The 26,402-nt window shown below is 44.7% G+C and overlaps 1 protein-coding gene across 1 annotated transcript in view; it reads left to right on the top strand.

Annotated features, from left to right (window-relative positions):
• The first annotated feature begins 5,326 nt into the window (after positions 1-5,326).
• LOC129852814 (galanin receptor type 1-like) overlaps positions 5,327-26,402 on the top strand; it is a 40,510-nt gene continuing 19,434 nt past the window's right edge. Inside the window, exons 1-2 of the mRNA XM_055918463.1 lie at positions 5,327-6,004; positions 23,275-23,340. Of these exons, the coding sequence (XP_055774438.1) occupies positions 5,330-6,004; positions 23,275-23,340 (741 nt within the window). The 5' untranslated portion in view covers positions 5,327-5,329. The remainder of the gene's footprint in view (positions 6,005-23,274; positions 23,341-26,402) is intronic.

Raw genomic sequence — 26,402 nt, 5'->3', positions numbered from 1 at the left:
CGAGGGACTGGTCTAAATCAGAGACCGCTGCAGCCGGTACCAAGGTTACAGGACGAGGGACTGGTATAAATCAGAGACTGCTGCAGCCGGTACCAAGGTTACAGGACGAGGGACTGGTCTAAATCAGAGATCAGAGACCGCTGCAGCCGGTACCAAGGTTACAGGACGAGGGACTGGTCTAAATCAGAGACCGCTGCAGCCGGTACCAAGGTTACAGGACGAGGGACTGGTATAAATCAGAGACCGCTGCAGCCGGTACCAAGGTTACAGGACGAGGGACTGGTATAAATCAGAGACCGCTGCAGCCGGTACCAAGGTTACAGGACGAGGGACTGGTATAAATCAGAGACCGCTGCAGCCGGTACCAAGGTTACAGGACGAGGGACTGGTCTAAATCAGAGACTGCTGCAGCCGGTACCAAGGTTACAGGACGAGGGACTGGTATAAATCAGAGACCGCTACAGCCGGTACCAAGGTTACAGGACGAGGGACTGGTCTAAATCAGAGACCGCTGCAGCCGGTACCAAGGTTACAGGACGAGGGACTGGTCTAAATCAGAGACTGCTGCAGCCGGTACCAAGGTTACAGGACGAGGGACTGGTCTAAATCAGAGACTGCTGCGGCCGGTACCAAGGTTACAGGACGAGGGACTGGTATAAATCAGAGACCGCTGCAGCCGGTACCAAGGTTACAGGACGAGGGACTGGTCTAAATCAGATATAAGAGACCGCTGCAGCCGGTACCAAGGTTACAGGACGAGGGACTGGTCTAAATCAGAGACTGCTGCAGCCGGTACCAAGGTTACAGGATGAGGGACTGGTCTAAATCAGAGACCACTGCAGCCGGTACCAAGGTTACAGGACGAGGGACTGGTATAAATCAGAGACCGCTGCAGCCGGTACCAAGGTTACAGGACGAGGGACTGGTCTAAATCAGAGATCAGAGACCGCTGCAGCTGGTACCAAGGTTACAGGACGAGGGACTGGTCTAAATCAGAGACCGCTGCAGCCGGTACCAAGGTTACAGGACGAGGGACTGGTCTAAATCAGAGATCAGAGACTGCTGCAGCCGGTACCAAGGTTACAGGACGAGGAACTGGTATAAATCAGAGACCGCTGCAGCCGGTATTAAGGTTACAGGACGAGGGACTGGTCTAAATCAGAGACCGCTGCAGCCGGTACCAAGGTTACAGGACGAGGGACTGGTCTAAATCAGAGACCGCTGCAGCCGGTACCAAGGTTACAGGACGAGGGACTGGTATAAATCAGAGACCGCTGAAGCCGGTACCAAGGTTACAGGATGAGGGACTGGTCTAAATCAGAGACCACTGCAGCCGGTACCAAGGTTACAGGACGAGGGACTGGTCTAAATCAGAGATCAGAGACCGCTGCAGTCGGTACCAAGGTTACAGGACGAGGGACTGGTCTAAATCAGAGACCGCTGCAGCCGGTACCAAGGTTACAGGACGAGGGACTGGTCTAAATCAGAGACCGCTGCAGCCGGTACCAAGGTTACAGGACGAGGGACTGGTCTAAATCAGAGACCGCTGCAGCCGGTACCAAGGTTACAGGACGAGGGACTGGTCTAAATCAGAGACCGCTGCAGCCGGTACCAAGGTTACAGGACGAGGGACTGGTCTAAATCAGAGACCACTGCAGCCGGTACCAAGGTTACAGGACGAGGGACTGGTCTAAATCAGAGACCGCTGCAGCCGGTACCAAGGTTACAGGACGAGGGACTGGTCTAAATCAGAGATCAGAGACCGCTGCAGCCGGTACCAAGGTTACAGGACGAGGGACTGGTCTAAATCAGAGACTGCTGCAGCCGGTACCAAGGTTACAGGACGAGGGACTGGTCTAAATCAGAGATCAGAGACCGCTGCAGCCGGTACCAAGGTTACAGGACGAGGGACTGGTCTAAATCAGAGACCGCTGCAGCCGGTACCAAGGTTACAGGACGAGGGACTGGTATAAATCAGAGACCGCTGCAGCCGGTACCAAGGTTACAGGACGAGGGACTGGTATAAATCAGAGACCGCTGCAGCCGGTACCAAGGTTACAGGACGAGGGACTGGTCTAAATCAGAGACCGCTACAGCCGGTACCAAGGTTACAGGACGAGGGACTGGTCTAAATCAGAGACTGCTGCAGCCGGTACCAAGGTTACAGGACGAGGGACTGGTCTAAATCAGAGACTGCTGCGGCCGGTACCAAGGTTACAGGACGAGGGACTGGTATAAATCAGAGACCGCTGCAGCCGGTACCAAGGTTACAGGACAAGGGACTGGTCTAAATCAGATATCAGAGACCGCTGCAGCCGGTACCAAGGTTACAGGACGAGGGACTGGTCTAAATCAGAGACTGCTGCAGCCGGTACCAAGGTTACAGGATGAGGGACTGGTATAAATCAGAGACCACTGCAGCCGGTACCAAGGTTACAGGACGAGGGACTGGTATAAATCAGAGATCAGAGACTGCTGCAGCCAGTACCAAGGTTACAGGACGAGGGACTGGTATGAATCAGAGACCGCTGCAGCCGGTACCAAGGTTACAGGACGAGGGACTGGTCTAAATCAGAGACCGCTGCAGCCGGTACCAAGGTTACAGGACGAGGGACTGGTCTAAATCAGAGACCGCTGCAGTCGGTACCAAGGTTACAGGGCGAGGGACTGGTCTAAATCAGAGACCGCTGCAGCCGGTACCAAGGTTACAGGACGAGGGACTGGTCTAAATCAGAGACCGCTGCAGCCGGTACCAAGGTTACAGGACGCGGGACTGGTATAAATCAGAGACCGCTTTAGCCGGTACCAAGGTTACAGGACGAGGGACTGGTATAAATCAGAGACCGCTTTAGCCGGTACCAAGGTTACAGGACGAGGGACTGGTATAAATCAGCGATCAGAGACCGCTGCAGCCGGTACCAAGGTTACAGGACGCGGGACTGGTATAAATCAGAGACCGCTTTAGCCGGTACCAAGGTTACAGGACGAGGGACTGGTATAAATCAGAGATCAGAGACCGCTGCAGCCGGTACCAAGGTTACAGGACAAGGGACTGGTATAAATCAGAGACCGCTGCAGCCGGTACCAAGGTTACAGGACGAGGGACTGGTCTAAATCAGAGATCAGAGACCGCTGCAGCCGGTACCAAGGTTACAGGACGAGGGACTGGTATAAATCAGAGACCGCTGCAGCCGGTACCAAGGTTACAGGACGAGGGACTGGTATAAATCAGAGACCGCTGCAGCCGGTACCAAGGTTACAGGACGAGGGACTGGTATAAATCAGAGACCGCTGCAGCCGGTACCAAGTTTACAGGACGAGGGACTGGTATAAATCAGAGACCGCTGCAGCCGGTACCAAGGTTACAGGACGAGGGACTGGTATAAATCAGAGACCGCTGCAGCCGGTACCAAGTTTACAGGACGAGGGACTGGTATAAATCAGACACCGCTGCAGCCGGTACCAAGGTTACAGGACAAGGGACTGGTATAAATCAGAGACCGCTGCAGCCGGTACCAAGGTTACAGGACGAGGGACTGGTATAAATCAGAGAACGCTGCAGCCGGTACCAAGATTACAGGACGAGGGACTGGTATAAATCAGAGACCGCTGCAACCGGTACCAAGGTTACAGGACGAGGGACTGGTATAAATCAGAGACTGCTGCAGCCAGTACCAAGGTTACAGGACGAGGGACTGGTGTAAATCAGAGACTGCTGCAGCCGGTACCAAGGTTACAGGACGAGGGACTGGTATAAATCAGAGACTGCTGCAGCCGGTACCAAGGTTACAGGACGAGGGACTGGTATAAATCAGAGATCAGAGACCGCTGCAGCCGGTACCAAGGTTACAGGACGAGGGACTGGTATAAATCAGAGACTGCTGCAGCCGGTACCAAGGTTACAGGACGAGGGACTGGTCTAAATCAGAGACTGCTGCAGCCGGTACCAAGGTTACAGGACGAGGGACTGGTCTAAATCAGAGACTGCTGCAGCCGGTACCAAGGTTACAGGACGAGGGACTGGTCTAAATCAGAGACCGCTGCAGCCGGTACCAAGGTTACAGGGCGAGGGACTGGTCTAAATCAGAGACCGCTGCAGCCGGTACCAAGGTTACAGGGCGAGGGACTGGTCTAAATCAGAGACCGCTGCAGCCGGTACCAAGGTTACAGGATGAGGGACTGGTCTAAATCAGAGACCGCTGCAGCCGGTACCAAGGTTACAGGACGAGGGACTGGTCTAAATCAGAGACCGCTTTAGCCGGTACCAAGGTTACAGGACGAGGGACTGGTATAAATCAGCGATCAGAGACCGCTGCAGCCGGTACCAAGGTTACAGGACGAGGGACTGGTCTAAATCAGAGACCATTGCAGCTGATACCAAGGTTACAGGACGAGGGACTGGTCTAAATCAGAGATCAGAGACCGCTGCAGCCGGTACCAAGGTTAAAGGACGATGGACTGGTCTAAATCAGAGACTGCTGCAGCCGGTACCAAGGTTACAGGACGAGGGACTGGTATAAATCAAAGACTGCTGCAGCCGACAAGGTATAAATAGGTTGTTGTTTTCTTTCCAATCTTCACACCTCACAGTGTTTCACTCAAACCCTTTCAGTTCCATGGTATAATGATCTCCAGACATACTCCACAGTAGAGGTTGTCAACCTGTTGGTAACCTGTTTATAATAGCAATAATGCACCTCGTGGGTTTGTGGTATATGGCCAATATACTACGGCATTGCGTAGTGCGGCATTGCGTAGTGCTTATGAACAGTCCTTAGCCGTGATATATTGGCCATATACCACACCCCCTCGTTTTTTATTGCTTAATTATACCATTAAGGTTTTAGTACGTTTTTTTGTTTGTTTTTTAACAGCAGAAGGAACCAGCACTGGAAGGTCTCCGTGTTCATGTTACTATAAGGAGCTCCGCGAGGTTTTGGACCGCACATGGTTTCATTTTTACCGCTTCATGACTGCCTGGGTTAGCCTATACTGTATCTGTCGTAGCCAGGCTGTCGTCAGTGTGTTCCGTCGAAGACGCGCATCGGGAGACCTAGCCTTCACTTGTTGTAGGCGGAATTTCTCACAAGTGGATAAAAACGCATAACCATTTCCTCTAAACGATGCGTAAAATTAGCCTAAACCCAAAACATCTGGAAGTTGACACAGCGGTGTTACTGGACTGAGTGTGATATACATAGACCTGATTGTCTACCATGCGAGGCTCTGGACAACATCACCACTTTCTCCGGAGATAGCAGCGCTGTTATTTCTTTAAACTCCTGGAACGTCTGGACGAGGACGCCGCGGCTGTGTGAGAGAGAAAACCATGCTGCTGCCAGGCAACGAAACGGGCTACCTCTGGACCGAGTTATTAAACACCGGCAACCTAACGGCGGGTGCAGGTGAAGAAGACCACGGTGGTCCGGAGGCGGTGATTGTTCCGGTGATTTTTGGATGTATATTTTTCCTGGGTGTCGTCGGGAACTCTCTAGTGATGATAGTAATAGGGAAAATCAAGGCCCGGCGCAACAGAAGTACGACAAACATTTTCATCCTTAATTTAAGTATAGCGGATCTATTGTTTTTGCTATTCTGTGTCCCGTTCCAGGCGACTATATACTCTCTACCTGAGTGGATATTTGGAGCCTTTTTATGTAAATGTGTTCACTATTTGGTGATGGTGTGTATGCTGGTGAGCATCTTCACGCTTGTTGCCATGTCAGTGGACAGGTACATAGCTGTTGTACACTCCAAAAAGTCCCCCTGCATTCGCAACAGGAGGAATGCCCTCATAGGGGTCTGCGGTATATGGACGCTATCGTTCATATTCTCAATACCAGTGGCGCAACACCAGATACTTACTGACCATCCGGACGCGCCAAACAGTTCGTTCTGCTGGGAAGCGTGGTACGCAAGAGCTTCCAAACACACCTACAAAGTCGCTATTTTAGTCATTGGCTATCTGTTGCCGTTGGGGTTGATCATATGCTGCTATGCGAAGGTAAGACAACTTTACTTCTGTAGTAGAGAAACTGTCAAACGCTTACCTTTTACGCACAGGTTAGGGTGTACATTAGTGAGGTTGGAACACTCTCCTGTATAATGGAAAATGACACGATGACACATGATGACATTTATTGGGCTATAATGCTAATGTTTTTCATCCAAGCGCGGCAATAAATGCTGTGAGCGAGAACAAAGTGCGAATGTGCGGCACCCCTGCGCTCCGGAAAACCTGCGCGTGTGTCAGTGCTCTTTGTACCCGGCTGTGTGACAGTTTTTTTACCCCGTGCGGTGTTGGGTGCAGAGGGATAGAATTTCTGACAGTCCTATATAGTCCTTCAAATGGTTTACTACAGACTGGGTTACCTCGAGAAATTACTTATATAGTCCTTCATATGGTTGTGTCACGTTCCTGACCAATTTCTGTTAGTTTGTTGTTTGTGTTAGTTGGTCAGGACGTGAGTTTGGGTGAGCATTCTATGTTTTCTGTTTCTATGTTGGTTTATGGGTTGCCTGGTATGGCTCTTAATTAGAGGCAGGTGTTTGGCGTTCCTCTAATTAAGAGTCATATTTAGGTAGGTGTTTTCACAGTGTTCGTTGTGGGTGGTTGTCTCCTGTGTCAGTGTTTGTCGCACCATACGGGACTGTTTCGGTTTGTTTGTTCATTCGTCATTTTATGTGTAGGCTATTTTCCCTGTTCGTGCGTTTTCGTGTTTATGTGAGTTCGTCGTCCAGGTCTGTCTACACCGTTTGTTATTTTGTTTATTAGTCAAGTGTATTTCGTTTTCGTGTTTTTCCGTCTTGTTTAATAAATTATGTGTTCACAATCCGCTGCGCCTTGGTTCCATCACTCCTTTTCAACCGAAAAGGAGGAGGACCACCGTAACAGGTTGATTCCAGGCTGAACTACTTCGACAAACTACTTGGGTTGTTATTTGTTACCATACACATATTGTCGCTTAACCCACAACTAAAATACTGTCACTTAACCCAGAACTAAAATAGTGTCACTTTGCCCAGAACTAAAATACTGTCACTTAACCCAGAACTAAAATACTGTTGTTTAACCCAGGACTAAAATACTGTCACTTAACCCAGAACTAAAATACTGTTGTTTAACCCAGAACTAAAATACTGTTGTTTAACCCAGAACTAAAATACTGTTGTTTAACCCAGAACTAAAATACTGTTGTTTAACCCAAAACTAAAATACTGTTGTTTTTAACCCAGATCTAAAATACTGTCACTTAACCCAGAACTAAAATACTGTTGTTTAACCCAGAACTAAAATACTGTTGTTTTTAACCCAGAACTAAAATACTGTCACTTAACCCAGAACTAAAATACTGTTGTTTAACCCAGAACTAAAATACTGTTTTTAACCCAGATCTAAAATACTGTTGTTTTTAACCCAGAACTAAAATACTGTTGTTTAACCCAGAACTAAAATACTGTCACTTACCCAGAACTAAAATACTGTTGTTTAACCCAGAACTAAAATACTGTCACTTAACCCAGAACTAAAATACTGTCACTTACCCAGAACTAAAATACTGTTGTTTAACCCAGAACTAAAATACTGTCACTTAACCCAGAACTAAAATACTGTCACTTAACCCAGGACTAAAATACTGTTGTTTTTAACCCAGAACTAAAATACTGTCACTAACCCAGAACTAAAATACTGTTGTTTCTAACCCAGAACTAAAATCTTGCATAATTTGGTCAGATTCTATGTAATCATTGTCTGTCCAGATAGATTACCATAGAAATGACAACCAGAGCTTTTATAATAGTAGACCGAATGGCAGCAGCATACAGTACATGGTGTGTGTGTGTGTGTGTGAGTTAGTGGGTGTGTGTGTGTGTGTGTGTGAGTTAGTGTGAGTGGGAGTTAGCAGGTGTGTGAGTGGGAGTTAGCAGGTGTGTGTGTGTGAGTTAGCAGGTGTGTGTGTGTGTGTGAGTGTGTGTGTGTGTGTGAGTTAGTGTGAGTGGGAGTTAGCAGGTGAATGTGTGTGTGTGTGTGTGTGTGTGTGTAGGCGTGATAGGACGGTACACATAGCCATAAAACACATGTTTTTCCAGCAGCAGACTATGATCGATAATGTCAAAAGCCGTCCAACAAAACAGCCCTCTTTTCATTATCAATTTAACTCAGCCAATCGTCAGTCAAACAGGGCTGAAAAGTGACTGGTAGCAGAAATATATAAATACTTCTAGTAATATACTGATGGTAATATATACATGTAAACAGGGCTGAAAAGTGACTGGCAGCAGAAATATATAAATACTTCTGGTAATATACTGATGGTAATATATATGTAAACAGGGCTGAAAAGTGACTGGCAGCAGGAATATATAAATACTTCTGGTAATATACTGATGGTAATATATATGTAAACAGGGCTGAAAAGTGACTGGCAGCAGGAATAAACACTGAATGTACAAAACATTAGGAACACCTTCCAAAATATTGTGTTGCTCCCCGTTTCTGCCTCAGAACAGCCTCAATTCATCGGGTCATGGACTCTACAAGGTGTTGAAAGCGTTTCCACAGTGATGCTGACCCATGTTGACTCCAATGCTTCCCACAGTTGTGTCAAATTGGCTGGATGTCCTTTGGGTGGCGAACCAATCTTGATACTCACAGGGTAACTGTTGAGTTTTAAAAAACCCAGCGGAGTTGTCGTTCTTGACACACTCAAACCTGGCACCTACTACCATACTGTCACGCTCTGACCTTAGTTCCTTTGTTATGTCTTTATTTTAGTTCGGTCAGGGGGTGAGTTGGGGTGGGCATTCTATGTTGTTTTTTCTATGTTTTGTTCTATTGTTCTATTTCTATGTGTTTGGCCTAGTGTGGTTCCCAATCAGAGGCAGGTGTCAGTCGTTGTCTCTGATTGGGAGCCATATTTAGGTAGCCTGTTTTTCGTTGTGTTTTGGTGGGTGATTATTTTCTGTTATGTGTCTGTCACCTTACAGAACTGTTTCGTTGCGTTCTCCTTTGTTATTTTGTTTAGTGTTTAATAAATTGAATATGGACACTTACCACGCTGCGCTTTGGTCCTCCTCTTCTCATTCCAACGACGAGCGTTACACTTACTTTATTGATTCATCCTGAATCCTCATCTTGGGGTCCGGCAAAATTAAGGCAGTTATTTAAACAATTGTCAAAAATATTACAATATATTCATTACAGAATTCACAACACACTGAGTGTGCGATCTCAGGCCCATACTCCACTACCACATATCTACAACGCAAAATCCATTTGTACGTGTGTGTGTGTATGTTATCATGTGTTTCTACATTGTGTCTGTGCCCATGTTTTAATATATATTTTTTATTTTATTTAACCTTTATTTAACCAGGTAGGCCAGATCACCTTTATTTAACCAGGTAGGCCAGTTGAGAACAAGTTGTCATTTACAACTGCGACCTGGACAAGATAGAGCAAAGCAGTGCGACACAAACAACAACACAGAGTTACACATGGGATAAACAAACGTACAGTCAATAACACAATAGAAAAGTATATATACAGTGTGTGCAAATGTAGTAAGATTAGGGAGGTAAGGCAATCAATAGGCCGTAGTGGTGAAATAATTACAATTTTGCAATTAACATTGGAGTGATAGATGTGCAGAAGATGAATGTGCAAGTAGAGATACTGGGGTGCAAAGGAGCATAAAAATAAATAACAATATGGGGATGAGGTAGTTGGGTGGGCTATTTATAGATGGGCTGTGTACAGGTGCAATGATTATTTTACACAGACAGCTCGGTACATTCATTTTGTCAACACCTCTTACAAAAACATGTAATGAGGAAGTCAATCTCTCTTCCACTTTGAGCCATGAGAGATTGACATGCATGTCATTAATGTTAGCTCGCCATGTACTTTTAAGGGCCAGCCATGCTACCCTGTTCTGAGACAATTGCAATTTTCCCAAGTCCCTCTTTGTGGCACCTGACCACACGACTGAACAGTAGTCCAGGTGTGACAAAACCAGGGCCTGTAGGACCTGCCCTGTTGATAGTGTTGTTAAGAGGGCAGAGCAACACTTTATTATGGACAGACTTCCCCCCCGTCTTAGCTACTGTTGTATCAATGTGTTTTGACCATGACAGTTTACAATCCAGGGTTACTCCAAACAGTTTAGTCATCTCAACTTGCTCAATTTCCACATGATTTATTACGAGATGTAGTTGAGGTTTAGGGTTTAGTGCTTTTAGTTTAAAAAATATTTAGGGCTAACTTTTTCCTTGCCACCCACTCTGAAACTAACTGCAGCTCTTTGTTGAGTGTTGCAGTCATTTCAGTCTCTGTAGTAGCTGACGTGTATAGTGTTGAGTCAATCCACATACATAGAAACTCTGGCTTTACTCAAAGTCAGTGGCATGTCGTTAGCAAAGATTGAAAAAAGTCAAGGGGCCTAAACAGCTACCCTGGGGAATTCCTGATTCTAACTGGATTATATTTGATAGGCTTCCATTAAAGAACACCCTCTGTGTTCTTTTTGACAGGTACCTCTTCATCCACATTATAGCAGGGGGTGTAAAGCCATAACACATATGTTTTTCCAGCAGCAGACTATGATCGATAATGTCAAAAATCTGCACTGAAGTCTAACAAGACAGCCCCCCACAATCCTTTTATCATCAATTTCTCTCAGCCAATCATCAGTCATTAGTGTAAGTGCCGTACTTGCTGAGTGTCCTTCCCTATAAGCGTACTGAAAGTCCGTCGTCAACTTGTTTACTGTGAAATAGCATTGTATCTGGTCAAACACAATTTGTCCGCAGAAGTTTACTAAGGGTTGGTAACAGACTGATTGGTCGGCTATTTGAGCCAGTAAAGGGGGCTTTACTGTTCTTGGGTAGCGGAATGACTTTAGCTTCCCGCCAGGCTTGAGGGCACACACTGTCACGTCCTGACCATAGAAAGCTTTCTATGGTAGAGTAGGTCAGGGCGTGACTGGGGGGGTTGTTCTAGTTTATATTTTCTATGTGGGGGTTCTAGGTTGTTTTTTCTATGTTGGGGTTTTTGGTATGATTCCCAATTAGAGGCAGCTGGTTATCATTGTCTCTAATTGGGGATCATTACTTAAGTAGCATTTTTTTCCAACCTGTGAGTTATGGGATATTGTTTATGCTTAGTTGCCTGTTAGCATTGCATTGTCGTCACGGTTCGTTTATTCTTTATTGTTTTGTTTTTTTCTAAGTTTCACTTTCTGTAATAAAATATGTGGAACTCTACGTACGCTGTGCCTTGGTCCGTCCGTCATTATTACGAACAGCATGACACACGCTTCGGCTTAAATTGGCTTAAATTGGGCCTAGTGGGCTTAAATTGAAGATGTGGCAAATAGTTGTGGCAATACCGTCCGCCATTATACTCAGTCATTTTCCATCCAGATTGTCAGACCCCGGTGGCTTGTCATTGTTGACTTTACGGAATTTCTTCCGCACTGACTTTGCGGAATTCGAAAGTACAATTCCTGTCTTTTATAAATAGGTCAGATATACTTGGATGTGTAGTGTCAGCGTTTGTTGCTGGCATGTCATCCCTAAGTTCCTTAAGTTTGTTTATCTTGCCAATGAAAAAAATCATTAATTGTGTTGGCAATATCAGTGGGTTTTGTGATAAATGAGCCGTCTGACTCAATGAATGATGAAGCCGAGTTGGCTTTTTTCCCCAAAACTTTTCATTCAAGGTGATTTTTCATTCTTCATATTATTTATCTTTGTTTCATAGTATAGTGTCTAAGAGGTCATACAAGTAGTTTTGTAGTGATTCATATGTTGATGACGTAAAGAATATTTGTTGGTCCGTGGTGTCTAATGAGGAGCAACCAGACGCTGCACACATTTATGGAATTGCTTATTCCAGTTACTAATAAGCACACAGCCATTAAGAAAATGACTGGAAAAACTGTTAAATCCCCTTGGATTGATGAGGAAGTGAAAAAATTGGTATGGTTGAGAGGGATGAGGCAAAATGTCACGGCATTCATCGGAAGAAGAAGAGGAATCGTCAGACCAAAATGCAGCGGGGTACGTGTTCATCTTTATCCGCGTAACTGACTGAACACTGAATACAAAATAACAAAAAGAATAGCGTGAAAACAGTCCTGCAAGGTGCAACCAACACTAAACAGAAAATAACCACCCACAACTAACAGTGGGAAAACAGGCTACCTAAGTATGGTTCTCAATCAGAGACAACGAAAGACAGCTGTCCCTGATTAAGAACCATACCCGGCCAAAACAAAGAAATACAAAACCTAGACATACAAACATAGAATGCCCACCCACATCACACCCTAACCAAACAAAAAATAGAAACATACAAAGCAATCTACGGTCAGGGGGCGTGACACAAAAGGTACGGCAAATAAGTCTGGCAGCCCAACTGATTGGTCAACGTACTGCAAATTAAGAAATCATGTGACTAAACAAAATAAAAAATAAACTATATAAGGCCCAGCCTTTGGAACTGTGGTTTTCCTAGATATGGCTACAATATTGTGATCAATACATCCTATGGATCTGGATACCGCTTCAAAGCAAATATCTGCAGCGTTAGTAAAGATGTGATCAATACATGTTGATGATTTCATTCCTGTGCTATTTGTAAATACCCTGGTAGGTTGACTGACCACCTGAACCAGGTTGCAGGCACCGGTTACAGTTTGACGTTTTTGTCCTGAGTGGACAGGTTGATGAAAGCCAGTCAGTATTTAAATCACCCAGAAAATATACCTCTCTGTTGATATCACATACATTATCAAGCATTTCACACACATATTATCCAGATACTGACTGTTATCACTTGGTGGTCAATAGCAGCTTCCCACCAGAATGGGCTTTAGGCGAGGCAGATGAACCTGTAGCCATATTACTTCAACAGTATTTAACATGAGATCCTCTCTAAGCTTTACAGGAATGTGGTTCTGAATATAGACCACAACACTGCCAACGAGGGCGTTTCTGTCTTTTCTGTAAATGTTATACCCATTTATTGCTACCACTGTATCATCAAAAGGTATTATCTAAGCGAGTTTCAGAGATATTCAGAATATGAATGTCGTCTGTTACAAGTTATTGGCTTCATGGACTTTGTTTCTCAGGCGGCATATGTTAATGTGGGATATTTTTAGCACTTTTCTGGGTTGCTTGATTGCTTTCCCTGCTTTACTGGGAAGCTAATCGGAATTAGACTTGATAGTTCAGGGTGAGCTGCACAGTGGTCTTCCTGCTAGGACACACCGTCTCAGTGTTAACAGTGGTCTTCCTACTGGGACACACCACCTCAGTGCTAACAGTGGTCTTCCTACTAGGACACACCACCTCAGTGTTAACAGTGGTCTTCCTACTAGGACACACCACCTCAGTGTTAACAGTGGTCTTCCTACTAGGACACACCACCTCAGTGCTAACAGTGGTCTTCCTACTAGGACACACCACCTCAGTGTTGACAGTGGTCTTCCTACTAGGACACACCACCTCAGTGCTAACAGTGGTCTTCCTACTAGGGCACACCACCTCAGTGCTAACAGTGGTCTTCCTACTAGGACACACCACCTCAGTGTTAAGTGGTCTTCCTACTAGGACACACCACCTCAGTGTTAAGTGGTCTTCCTACTAGGACACACCACCTCAGTGTTAACAGTGGTCTTCCTACTAGGACACACCACCTCAGTGGTAACAGTGGTCTTCCTACTAGGACACACCACCTCAGTGTTAACAGTGGTCTTCCTACTAGGACACACCACCTCAGTGTTGACAGTGGTCTTCCTACTAGGGCACACCACCTCAGTGTTGACAGTGGTCTTCCTACTAGGACACACCGTCTCAGTGTTAACAGTGGTCTTCCTACTAGGACACACCGTCTCAGTGTTAACAGTGGTCTTCCTACTGGGACACACCACCTCAGTGTTAACAGTGGTCTTCCTACTAGGGCACACCACCTCAGTGTTAACAGTGGTCTTCCTACTAGGGCACACCACCTCAGTGTTAACAGTGGTCTTCCTACTAGGACACACCGCCTCAGTGTTAACAGTGGTCTTCTTACTAGGACACACCGTCTCAGTGTTAACAGTGGTCTTCCTACTAGGACACACCACCTCAGTGTTAACAGTGGTCTTCCTACTAGGACACACCACCTCAGTGTTAACAGTGGTCTTCCTACTAGGACACACCGTCTCAGTGTTAACAGTGGTCTTCCTAATAGGACACACCACCTCAGTGTTAACAGTGGTCTTCCTACTAGGACACACCACCTCAGTGTTAACAGTGGTCTTCCTACTAGGACACACCGCCTCAGTGTTAACAGTGGTCTTCCTAATAGGACACACCACCTCAGTGTTAACAGTGGTCTTCCTACTAGGACACACCGCCTCAGTGTTAACAGTGGTCTTCCTACTACGACACACCGCCTCAGTGTTAACAGTGGTCTTCCTACTAGGACACACCACCTCAGTGTTAACAGTGGTCTTCCTACTAGGACACACCGTCTCAGTGTTAACAGTGGTCTTCCTACTAGGACACACCACCTCAGTGCTAACAGTGGTCTTCCTACTAGGACACACCACCTCAGTGTTAACAGTGGTCTTCCTACTAGGACACACCGCCTCAGTGTTAACAGTGGTCTTCCTACTAGGACACACCGTCTCAGTGTTAACAGTGGTCTTCCTACTAGGACACACCGTCTCAGTGTTAACAGTGGTCTTCCTACTAGGACACACCGTCTCAGTGTTAACAGTGGTCTTCCTACTAGGACACACCGCCTCAGTGTTAACAGTGGTCTTCCAACTGGGACACACCACCTCAGTGTTAACAGTGGTCTTCCTAGTAGGACACACCGCCTCAGTGTTAACAGTGGTCTTCCAACTGGGACACACCGTCTCAGTGTTAACAGTGGTCTTCCTAATAGGACACACCGCCTCAGTGTTAACAGTGGTCTTCCTACTAGGACACACCGCCTCAGTGTTAACAGTGGTCTTCCTACTAGGACACGCCACCTCAGTGTTAACAGTGGTCTTCCTACTAGGACACACCGCCTCAGTGTTAACAGTGGTCTTCCTACTGGGACACACCACCTCAGTGTTAACAGTGGTCTTCCTACTAGGACACACCACCTCAGTGTTAACGGTGGTCTTCCTCCTAGGACACACCACCTCAGTGTTAACAGTGGTCTTCCTACTGGGACACACCACCTCAGTGTTAACAGTGGTCTTCCAACTGGGACACACCGTCTCAGTGTTAACAGTGGTCTTCCTACTAGGACACACCGTCTCAGTGTTAACAGTGATCTTCCTACTAGGACACACCGTCTCAGTGTTAACAGTGGTCTTCCTACTAGGACACATCGTCTCAGTGTTAATAGTGGTCTTCCTACTAGGACACACCGCCTCAGTGTTAACAGGGGTCTTCCTACTAGGACACACCGCCTCAGTGTTAACAGTGGTCTTCCTACTAGGACACACCGCCTCAGTGTTAACAGTGGTCTTCCTACTAGGACACACCGTCTCAGTGTTAACAGTGGTCTTCCTACTAGGACACACCACCTCAGTGTTAACAGTGGTCTTCCTACTAGGGCACACCACCTCAGTGTTAACAGTGGTCTTCCTACTAGGACACACCGTCTCAGTGTTAACAGTGGTCTTCCTACTAGGACACACCGTCTCAGTGTTAACAGTGGTCTTCCTACTAGGACACACCGTCTCAGTGTTAACAGTGGTCTTCCTACTAGGACACACCGTCTCAGTGTTAACAGTGGTCTTCCTACTAGGACACATCGTCTCAGTGTTAATAGTGGTCTTCCTACTAGGACACACCGCCTCAGTGTTAACAGTGGTCTTCCTACTAGGGCACACCACCTCAGTGCTAACAGTATAACTCTGGTTCATAGGCTCATGAATACTGCATCCAATAGCTGTAGTATTAACAAAGATATTCAGGGCAATTATAGGGACATACATTAAGTTACTTACATTGTGTCTGCCAACGCTCCCAGGATAATGTACATTTGATGCAGCATTATGACTACTCATTGTCACAATGGGAGGGATTATCTGAGCTGGTCTTGGGTCATTGATAAGTCATTGTTTCAACGCAGCCTTGAAATGCGTGGACAGAGTCCAGGAGTCAAGATGATTTGGATGGACTCCCTCATTCCTGTAGAGCATCTTCTGTTTCCAGAAGGTGTCAAAGTTATCTATAAAAGTGACTCCAGCAGAGCTACAGTCTTTTAGCCAGATGTGTAATGCCAGCAGTCTGCTGAATCTTTCACACCCGCGGCCCAACGATGGTACTGGACCTGAAATGATGGGCTGTTTTTTAGAGGCTTTTAATGTTAAAATCAGTTCTTTAAAATGAATTTTCATATGTTCCGAGCTCCTGATGTTGTTTGACCCCACGTGGGCTATGACATTGTCAGCTCCCGGCATCTGTCGTAGAACAGTCGGAAGCAGCCTTTTGGTGTCCTGTACTCGTACGTCTAGGTAGAACAGGGTTTATGCCTTGAGAACCAAGATGTTTCTCACCATAGAGCTGCGTATGATGACAGCTGGTGATGTTAAATGGGCCGGTCTCTCAGGCAGCCTCACGGTCTGATGAGGCTGGGAGCTCCGAGGATCTGAACCCGAGATAGAAGCCACCGGAGAGGGAGACAGAACAGAGGACGAAGACGCAGGCACCTCTGGATCTGATCTTGAATGGGAAGCCACCAAGGAAGGCGGCCTTGGAACCTCTGGATCCAGGGCGGCAAAGCTGTTTCTGGTCGGTGTCAGGTCCGGGCTCAACATCTCCAAGGAGACCCCCGTTGCCAGAGGACGCTGTCTTCGAACTTCCACGGCGAGTGACGTATCTCCATGGCTGGTTGGTTGGGTCGAGAACCGCTCTGTTCTCCAGGGAAGAGGGAGACCCCTTCGGGGATGGAATCCTGCTGAGCCACGGCCAGCCGGCTGTGGACAGCCAACACGGCGGCGAAACTTCCACCAGACCAGAGCGGCGTCCGGCTACTGGGGTGGAAGAAAACGAAAACAGTAGGCGGGCGTTGATTCCCCTGTAGCTTGTGTAGGTTTGCCACTTCCCCCTCTGCGGAACCTGGAGGGATCCCGGGACCGACAGCAGCGCTCACAGGGAACTAAGCCCAACAGAACCACAGGATCCAAAATAAAAATACAAGTATATAGAAACACTGTCAGCTTTACAAAAACAATCAACCCGAAGTCTCTCGTTCAGCTTTCGGCGTTCAACAGCGTTCGACAACAAACATGCGGCACTTGAATATTTTGTCTTGCCCATTTACCCTCTGAATGGCACACAATCCTCAAGGCTTAAAAATCATTATTTTGAACCTGTCTCCTCCCCTACATCTACACTGATTGAAGTGGATTTAACAAGTGACATCAATAAGGGATCATAACTTTCACCTGGATTCACCTGGTCTGTCAATGTCATGGAAAGAGCACGTGTTCCTAATGTTTTGTACGCTCAGTGTATAAATACTGATGGTAATATATACATGTACACAGGAGTACTAGTGACCAGTAGCAGGATGAATAGATGGATACTAATAGTAATGGCAATCAGCTCTCAATGAACTGCAGTATATCAGAAGCAATACATCTAATCAGTAATCATTTTAGCAGCAGCGTAGGTGTGAGGGGGAGAAGCAGTTGTTGGCCATTTAAAAGTCTTATAGCTAGGAGATAGAAGTTCTCCAAGTCCTCTATTCTCCAAGTCCTCTATTCTCCAAGTCCTCTATTCTCCAAGTCCTCTATTCTCCAAGTCCTCTATACTCCAAGTCCTCTATTCTCCAAGTCCTCTATTCTCCAAATCCTCTATTATCCAAGTCCTCTATACTCCAAGTCCTCTATTCTCCAAGTCCTCTATTCTCCAAGTCCTCTATTCTCCAAGTCCTCTATTCTCCAAGTCCTCTATTCTCCAAGTCCTCTATACTCCAAGTCCTCTATTCTCCAAGTCCTCTATACTCCAAGTCCTCTATTCTCCAAGTCCTCTATTCTCCAAGTCCTCTATTCTCCAAGTCCTCTATTCTCCAAGTCCTCTATACTCCAAGTCCTCTATTCTCCAAGTCCTCTATACTCCAAGTCCTCTATTCTCCAAGTCCTCTATACTCCAAGTCCTCTATACTCCAAGTCCTCTATACTCCAAGTCCTCTATTCTCCAAGTCCTCTATACTCCAAGTCCTCTATTCTCCAAGTCCTCTATACTCCAAGTCCTCTATACTCCAAGTCCTCTATTCTCCAAGTCCTCTATACTCCAAGTCCTCTATACTCCAAGTCCTCTATTCTCCAAGTCCTCTATACTCCAAGTCCTCTATTCTCCAAGTCCTCTATTCTCCAAGTCCTCTATTCTCCAAGCCCTCTATACTCCAAGTCCTGTATTCTCCAAGACATCTTTACCAGTGGAATAGTTTGAGCCTGAATTTGTAAAATGTTTAAATGGAACATATTTATATCTCAGGGGACTGTGACATTTCCTCATTAGTGTTGCTAGAGGTCCTCTTTCTGGTTTGTATCTGAAATATGTTGATGGATTATTCCACTGTGTATTTATTCCACTGTGTATATATTCCCGTGTGTATTCATTTCACTGTGTATTTATTCCACTGTGTATTCATTCCACTGTGTATGTATTCCACTGTGTATATATTCCACTGTGTATTCATTCCACTGTGTATATATTCCACTGTGTATTCATTCCACTGTGTATTTATTCCACTGTGTATTTATTCCACTGTGTATTCATTCCACTGTGTATATATTCCACTGTGTATTCATTCCACTGTGTATTCATTCCACTGTGTATTCATTCTACTGTGTATTTATTCCACTGTGTATATATTCCACTGTGTATTCATTCCACTGTGTATTTATTCTACTGTGTATTTATTCCACTGTGTACTCATTCCACTGTGTATATATTCCACTGTGTATTCATTCCACTGTGTATTCATTCCACTGTGTATTTATTCTACTGTGTATTTATTCCACTGTGTATTCATTCCACTGTGTATATATTCCACTGTGTATTTATTCTACTGTGTATTTATTCCACTGTGTATTCATTCCACTGTGTATTTATTCCACTGTGTATTCATTCCACTGTGTATATATTCCACTGTGTATTCATTCCACTGTGTATTTATTCCACTGTGTATTTATTCCACTGTGTATTCATTCCACTGTGTATATATTCCACTGTGTATTCATAACACTGTGTATTTATTCCACTGTGTATTTATTCCACTGTGTATTCATTCTACTGTGTATTTATTCCACTGTGTATTCATTCCACTGTGTATTTATCCCACTGTGTATTCATTCCACTGTGTATTCATGCCACTGTGTATTCATTTCACTGTGTATTTATTCCACTGTGTATTTATTCCACTGTGTATTTATTCCACTGTGTATTTATTCCACTGTGTATTTATCCCACTGTGTATTCATTCCACTGTGTATTCATTCCACTGTGTATTCATTCCACTGTGTATGTATTCCACTGTGTATTCATTCCACTGTGTATTTATTCCACTGTGTATTTATTCCACTGTGTATCCATTTCACTGTGTATTTATTCCACTGTGTATATATTCCACTGTGTATCCATTTCACTGTGTATTTATTCCACTGTGTATATATTCCACTGTGTATTCATTTCACTGTGTATTTATTCCACTGTGTATTTATTCCACTGTGTATTCATTCCACTGTGTATATATTCCGCTGTGCATTTATTCCACTGTGTATTTAATCCACTGTGTATTCATTCCACTGTGTATTCATTCCACTGTGTATTCATTCCACTGTGTATTTATTCCACTGTGTATTCATTCCACTGTGTATTTATTCCACTGTGTATTTATTCCACTGTGTATCCATTTCACTGTGTATTTATTCCACTGTGTATATATTCCACTGTGTATCCATTTCACTGTGTATTTATTCCACTGTGTATATATTCCAATGTGTATCCATTTCACTGTGTATTTATTCCACTGTGTATTTATTCCACTGTGTATCCATTTCACTGTGTATTTATTCCACTGTGTATTCATTCCACTGTGTATTCATTTCACTGTGTATTTATTCCTCATGTCCCTATTTCCATGTATTTTTCATCTTTAGCTCTGCGTTGTTGGACAAGGACCCGCTAGTCAGCATTTCACTGTTATTCTACACGTGTTGTTTACCAAGCAAGTGGCGAATAACGTTAGATTGGATTTGTCCTCTGTATAACCTCTCTTCTTGCTCATTCTGGGTCTGCGGTCCCAGATGACACTCTATTTACTTTATAGTGCACTACTATGAGAAAGGCTTATTGGGCTCTGGTCAACAGTAGTGCACTATGTAAGGAATAGGGTTCCATAGGGCTCTGGTCAAAAGTAGGGCACTATATAGGGAATATGGTTCCATAGGGCTCTGGTCAAAAGTAGTGCACTATATAGGGAATAGGGTTCCATAGGGCTCTGGTCAAAAGTAGTGCACTATATAGGGAATAGGGTGCCATTTGGAATGCATTCTGGGTAAAACATTTAAAGCACAGTTGGCGCACCAATTCATCCCAAGAGGTGTTTGATGGGGTTGAGGTCAGGATTCTTTGCAGGCCAGTCAAGTTCTTCCACACCGATCTTGACAAACCATTTTTTGCATGGATCTCGGCTTTGTGCACGGTGGCAATGTCATGCTGAAACAGGAAAGGGCCTTCCCCCAAACTGTTGCCACAAAGTTGGAAGCACAGAATGGTCTAGAATGTAATTGTACGCTGTAGCGTTAAGATTTCCCTTCACTGTAACTAAAGGAATCCGAACCATGAAAAACAGCCCCGCCAAACTTTACGGTTGGTATGCATCGGGGCAGGTAGCGTTCTCCTGGCATCTGCCAAACCCAGATTCGTCCGTCAGACTGGCAGATGGTGAAGCGTGATTCATCCCTCCAGAGAACATTATTCTCCCACTCTACAGTCTTAAGCATTATGCTTTTCTCCTCCAACCTAGAATAGATGTTTGATAAGATGTCATTTCAGACAAACACACTCTGTATTTCATTTCTGACCCATTTCATGTTCCTCTGAGATGGGCTTTTAACCCCATAGCCTGGTCCCAGATTCTGCTGTCTTGCCAAATGCTGAGGCTTCCTGGAGTGCTACTAAGCTAGCTGATGGGCTGGTGCTTGTGTGTCAATACCCATGTACACATAGAGCAGTGATTGGACATAGAACAGTGACGGGACATAGAGCAGTGATGGGACATAGAGCAGTGATGGGACATAGAACAGTGACGGGACATAGAGCAGTGATGGGACATAGAGCAGTGATGGGACATAGAACAGTGATGGGACATAGAACAGTGATGGGACATAGAACAGTGATGGGACATAGAGCAGTGATGGGACATAGAGCAGTAATGGGACATAGAACAGTGATGGGACATAGAGCAGTGATGGGACATAGAGCAGTGATGGGACATAGAGCAGTGATGGGACATAGAGCAGTGATGGGACATAGAGCAGTGATGGGACATAGAGCAGTGATGGGACATAGAGCAGTGATGGGACATAGAGCAGTGATGGGACATAGAACAGTGATGGGACATAGAACAGTGATGGGACATAGAGCAGTGATGGGACATAGAGCAGTGATGGGACATAGAGCAGTGATGGGACATAGAACAGTGATGGGACATAGAACAGTGATGGGACATAGAACAGTGACGGGACATAGAGCAGTGATGGGACATGTGTACATGAGGAATGTTGACGACGTCATCCCGAGACCGTGTATGTTACGGTAACGGATTAGACAGGGATGTGCTGTATGTTACGGTAACGGATTAGACAGGGATGTGCTGTTTGTTACAGTAACGGATTAGACAGGGATGTGCTGTATGTTACGGTAACGGATTAGACAGGGATGTGCTGTATGTTACAGTAACGGATTAGACAGGGATGTGCTGTATGTTACGGTAACGGATTAGACAGGGATGTGCTGTATGTTACGGTAACGGATTAGACAGGGATGTGCTGTATGTTACGGTAACGGATTAGACAGGGATGTGCTGTATGTTACGGTAACGGATTAGACAGGGATGTGCTGTATGTTACGGTAACGGATTAGACAGGGATGTGCTGTATGTTACGGTAACGGATTAGACAGGGATGTGCTGTATGTTACGGTAACGGATTAGACGGGGATGTGCTGTATGTTACGGTAACGGATTAGACAGGGATGTGCTGTATGTTACGGTAACGGATTAGACAGGGATGTGCTGTATGTTACGGTAACGGATTAGACGGGGATGTGCTGTATGTTACGGTAACGGATTAGACAGGGATGTGCTGTATGTTACGGTAACGGATTAGACAGGGATGTGCTGTTATTAAGGCCGATTGACTGTCCAAGAGGAAGGACCTCTAGTTCATCTTCACATTTGATCTGTTATGATGCTAAATGGCTAAATTGTAATTATTTTTGCCACTGTGGCCTATTTATTGCCTTACCTCTCTTATCTTACCTCATTTGCACACACTGTATATAGATTTTTTTTTCCATTGTGTTATTGACTGTACGCTTGTTTATTCCATGTGTAACTCTGTGTTGTTGTTTGTGTCGCACTGCTATGCTTCATCTTGGCCAGGTCGCAGTTGTAAATGACAACTTGTTCTCCACTAGCCTACGTGGTTAAATAAAGGTGAAATAAAATAAAATAAATAAAAATGAAACGTTTATACATTCATCCGCATAACCGCTAACTGTTTATTACAATTTCATTGTTACAATTTATTTTAGTTTATTACAATTTATTTTAGTTTATTACAATTTATTTTAGTTTATTACAATTTATTTTAGTTTATTACAACTTATTTTAGTTTATTACAATTTATTTTAGTTTATTACAATTTATTTTAATTTATTACAATTTATTTTTTATTTTATTACAATTTATTTTTTATTTTATTACAATTTATTTTTTATTTATTACAATTTATTTTATTTTATTACAATTTATTTTAATTTATTACAATTTATTTTAGTTTATTACAACTTATTTTAGTTTATTACAATTTATTTTAGTTTATTACAATTTATTTTAATTTATTACAATTTATTTTTTATTTTATTACAATTTATTTTTTATTTATTACAATTTATTTTATTTTATTACGATTTCGAGTATAAAGAGAACTGAATGTGTTCCGCCTGGTATGTTCACGATGCGTTTCCTTTCCCCCTCAGGTGTTATTCCATCTCCATAAGAAGATGAAGAATATGTCCAAGAAATCTGACCGATCAAAAAGAAAGGTAGGCATGTTTCTCTACTGATACACCTGTGACCTCAACGTAACACCTGTTTCTCTGTTGTTACACCTGTGACTCCAACGTAACACCTGTTTCTCTACTGATTCACCTGTGACTCCAACGTAACACCTGTTTCTCTACTGATACACCTGTGACCTCAACGTAACACCTGTTTCTCTGTTGTTACACCTGTGACTCCAACGTAACACCTGTTTCTCTACTGATACACCTGTGACCTCAACGTAACACCTGTTTCTCTGTTGTTACACCTGTGACTCCAACGTAACACCTGTTTCTCTACTGATACACCTGTGACCTCAACGTAACACCTGTTTCTCTGTTGTTACACCTGTGACTCCAACGTAACACCTGTTTCTCTACTGATACACCTGTGACCTCAACGTAACACCTGTTTCTCTGTTGTTACACCTGTGGCTCCAACGTAACACCTGTTTCTCTACTGATACACCTGTGACTCCACATAACACCTGTTTCTCTATTGTTACACCTGTTTCTCTACTGATACACCTGTGACTCCAACGTAACACCTGTGACTCCAACGTAACACCTGTTTCTCTATTGTTACACCTGTTTCTCTATTGTTACACCTGTGACTCCAACGTAACACCTGTTTCTCTATTGTGACACCTGTGACTCCACATAACACCTGTTTCTCTATTGTTACACCTGTGACTCCACATAACACCTGTTTCTCTATTGTGACACCTGTGACTCCACATAACACCTGTTTCTCTATTGTGACACCTGTGACTCCAACGTAACACCTGTTTCTCTATTGTTACACCTGTGACTCCACATAACACCTGCTTCTCTATTGTGACACCTGTGACTCCACATAACACCTGTTTCTCTATTGTGACACCTGTGACTCCACATAACACCTGTTTCTCTATTGTGACACCTGTGACTCCAACGTAACACCTGTTTCTCTATTGTTACACCTGTGACTCCAACATAACACCTGTTTCTCTGTTGATACACCTGTGACTCCAACGTAACACCTGTTTCTCTACTGATACACCTGTGACTCCAACGTAACTTTCAGTGTAGATTGTGTGTAATCGAGGCTTAAATATTGTCCTCTTCTGAATGAGCTTGATACCAATGTTAACGTTCTCCGTTTTGTGGTGATCGGTACGAACGAACTCGGGTTTGGAAGAAGCTTTTTTAGTTTACCTTTATATTTACAAGCACTTCTTGTAAGTGACACGTTCTGGGGTAAAAGCATCTGCTAACTGACTAGTACAAGTTAATTGCACCTTTTACAATATTAAGCGTTTGGACATACTCAACCAAAATATGAATTATATTGACCTCACCTCATTGGCAGCTAAAAGCTTCAAACACCAACACAGAGGTCACAGAGGTTGGCTGACACAGATACACACACACACACACACACACACACACACACACACACACACACACACACACACACACACACACACACACACACACACACACACACACACACACACACACACTGCTTTGGACAAGTTCATGTTTTACCTCCAACCAACTGTTGGTAATAGTGACTACTGACTGTTGGTAATACTGACTACTGACTGTTGGTAATACTGACTACTGACTGTTGGTAATACTGACTACTGACTGTTGGTAATACTAACTACTGACTGTTGGTAATACTGACTACTGACTGTTGGTAATACTGACTACTGACTGTTGGTAATACTGACTACTGACTGTTGGTAATACTGACTACTGACTGTTGGTAATACTAACTACTGACTGTTGGTAATACTGACTACTGACTGTTGGTAATACTGATTACTGACTGTTGGTAATACTGACTACTGACTGTTGGTAATACTGACTACTGACTGTTGGTAATACTGACTACTGACTGTTGGTAATACTGACTGTTGGTAATACTGACTGTTGGTAATACTGACTACTGACTGTTGGTAATACTGACTACTGACTGTTGGTAATACTGACTACTGACTGTTGGTAATACTGATTACTGACTGTTGGTAATACTGACTACTGACTGTTGGTAATACTGACTACTGACTGTTGGTAATACTGACTACTGACTGTTGGTAATACTGACTACTGACTGTTGGTAATACTGACTACTGACTGTTGGTAATACTGACTACTGACTGTTGGTAATACTGACTACTGACTGTTGGTAATACTGACTACTGACTGTTGGTAATACTGACTACTGACTGTTGGTAATACTGACTACTGACTGTTGGTAATACTGACTACTGACTGTTGGTAATACTGACTACTGACTGTTGGTAATATTGACTGTTGGTAATACTGACTACTGACTGTTGGTAATACTGACTACTGACTGTTGGTAATACTGACTACTGACTGTTGGTAATACTAACTACTGACTGTTGGTAATACTGACTACTGACTGTTGGTAATACTAACTACTAACTGTTGGTAATACTGACTACTATCTATCTGTTCCCCTGACGCCACAGCTCTCAGCTCCCATCCATCCGCCTGCCTGCCTGCCTGCCTGCCTGCCTGCCTGCCTGCCTGCCTGCCTCCCTCCCTCCCTCCCCCCCTCCCTCCCTCCCTCCCTCCCTCCCTCCCTCCCTCCCTCCCTCCCCTCTCCTCCCTCCCTCCCTCCTGATATCAGAGTTAGTGAGGACAGTGATGTGAGAGAGTGCAACACAGCTGCTCAGTAGAGTAACCTGTAAGAAAGAGCCTGATACCCTCCTCCCTCCCTCCCTCCCTCCCTCCCTCCCTCCCTCCCTCCCTCCCTCCCTCCCTCCCTCCCTCCCTCCCTCCCTCCCTCCTGATATCCCCACTCCCTCCCTCCCTCCCTCTTGATATCCCCCCTCCCCCTCCCTCCCTCGTCTCTCCTGATATCCCTCCCCCCCTCCCTCCCTCCCTCCTGATATCCCTCCCTCCCTCCCTCCTGATATCCCCACTCCCTCCCTCCCTCTTGATATCCCCCCTCCCCCCTCACTCCCTCGTCTCTCCTGATATCCCTCCCTCCCCCCTCCCTCCCTCCCTCCTGATATCCCCCCCTCCCTCCTCCCTCCCTCCCCCCT

Source organism: Salvelinus fontinalis, chromosome 4 (assembly GCF_029448725.1).
Source record: "Salvelinus fontinalis isolate EN_2023a chromosome 4, ASM2944872v1, whole genome shotgun sequence".
NCBI classification, from domain to species: Eukaryota; Metazoa; Chordata; class Actinopteri; order Salmoniformes; family Salmonidae; genus Salvelinus; species Salvelinus fontinalis.
Note: the sequence above shows the minus strand (reverse complement) of the source record. Positions and strands in the feature narration are given on the sequence as shown.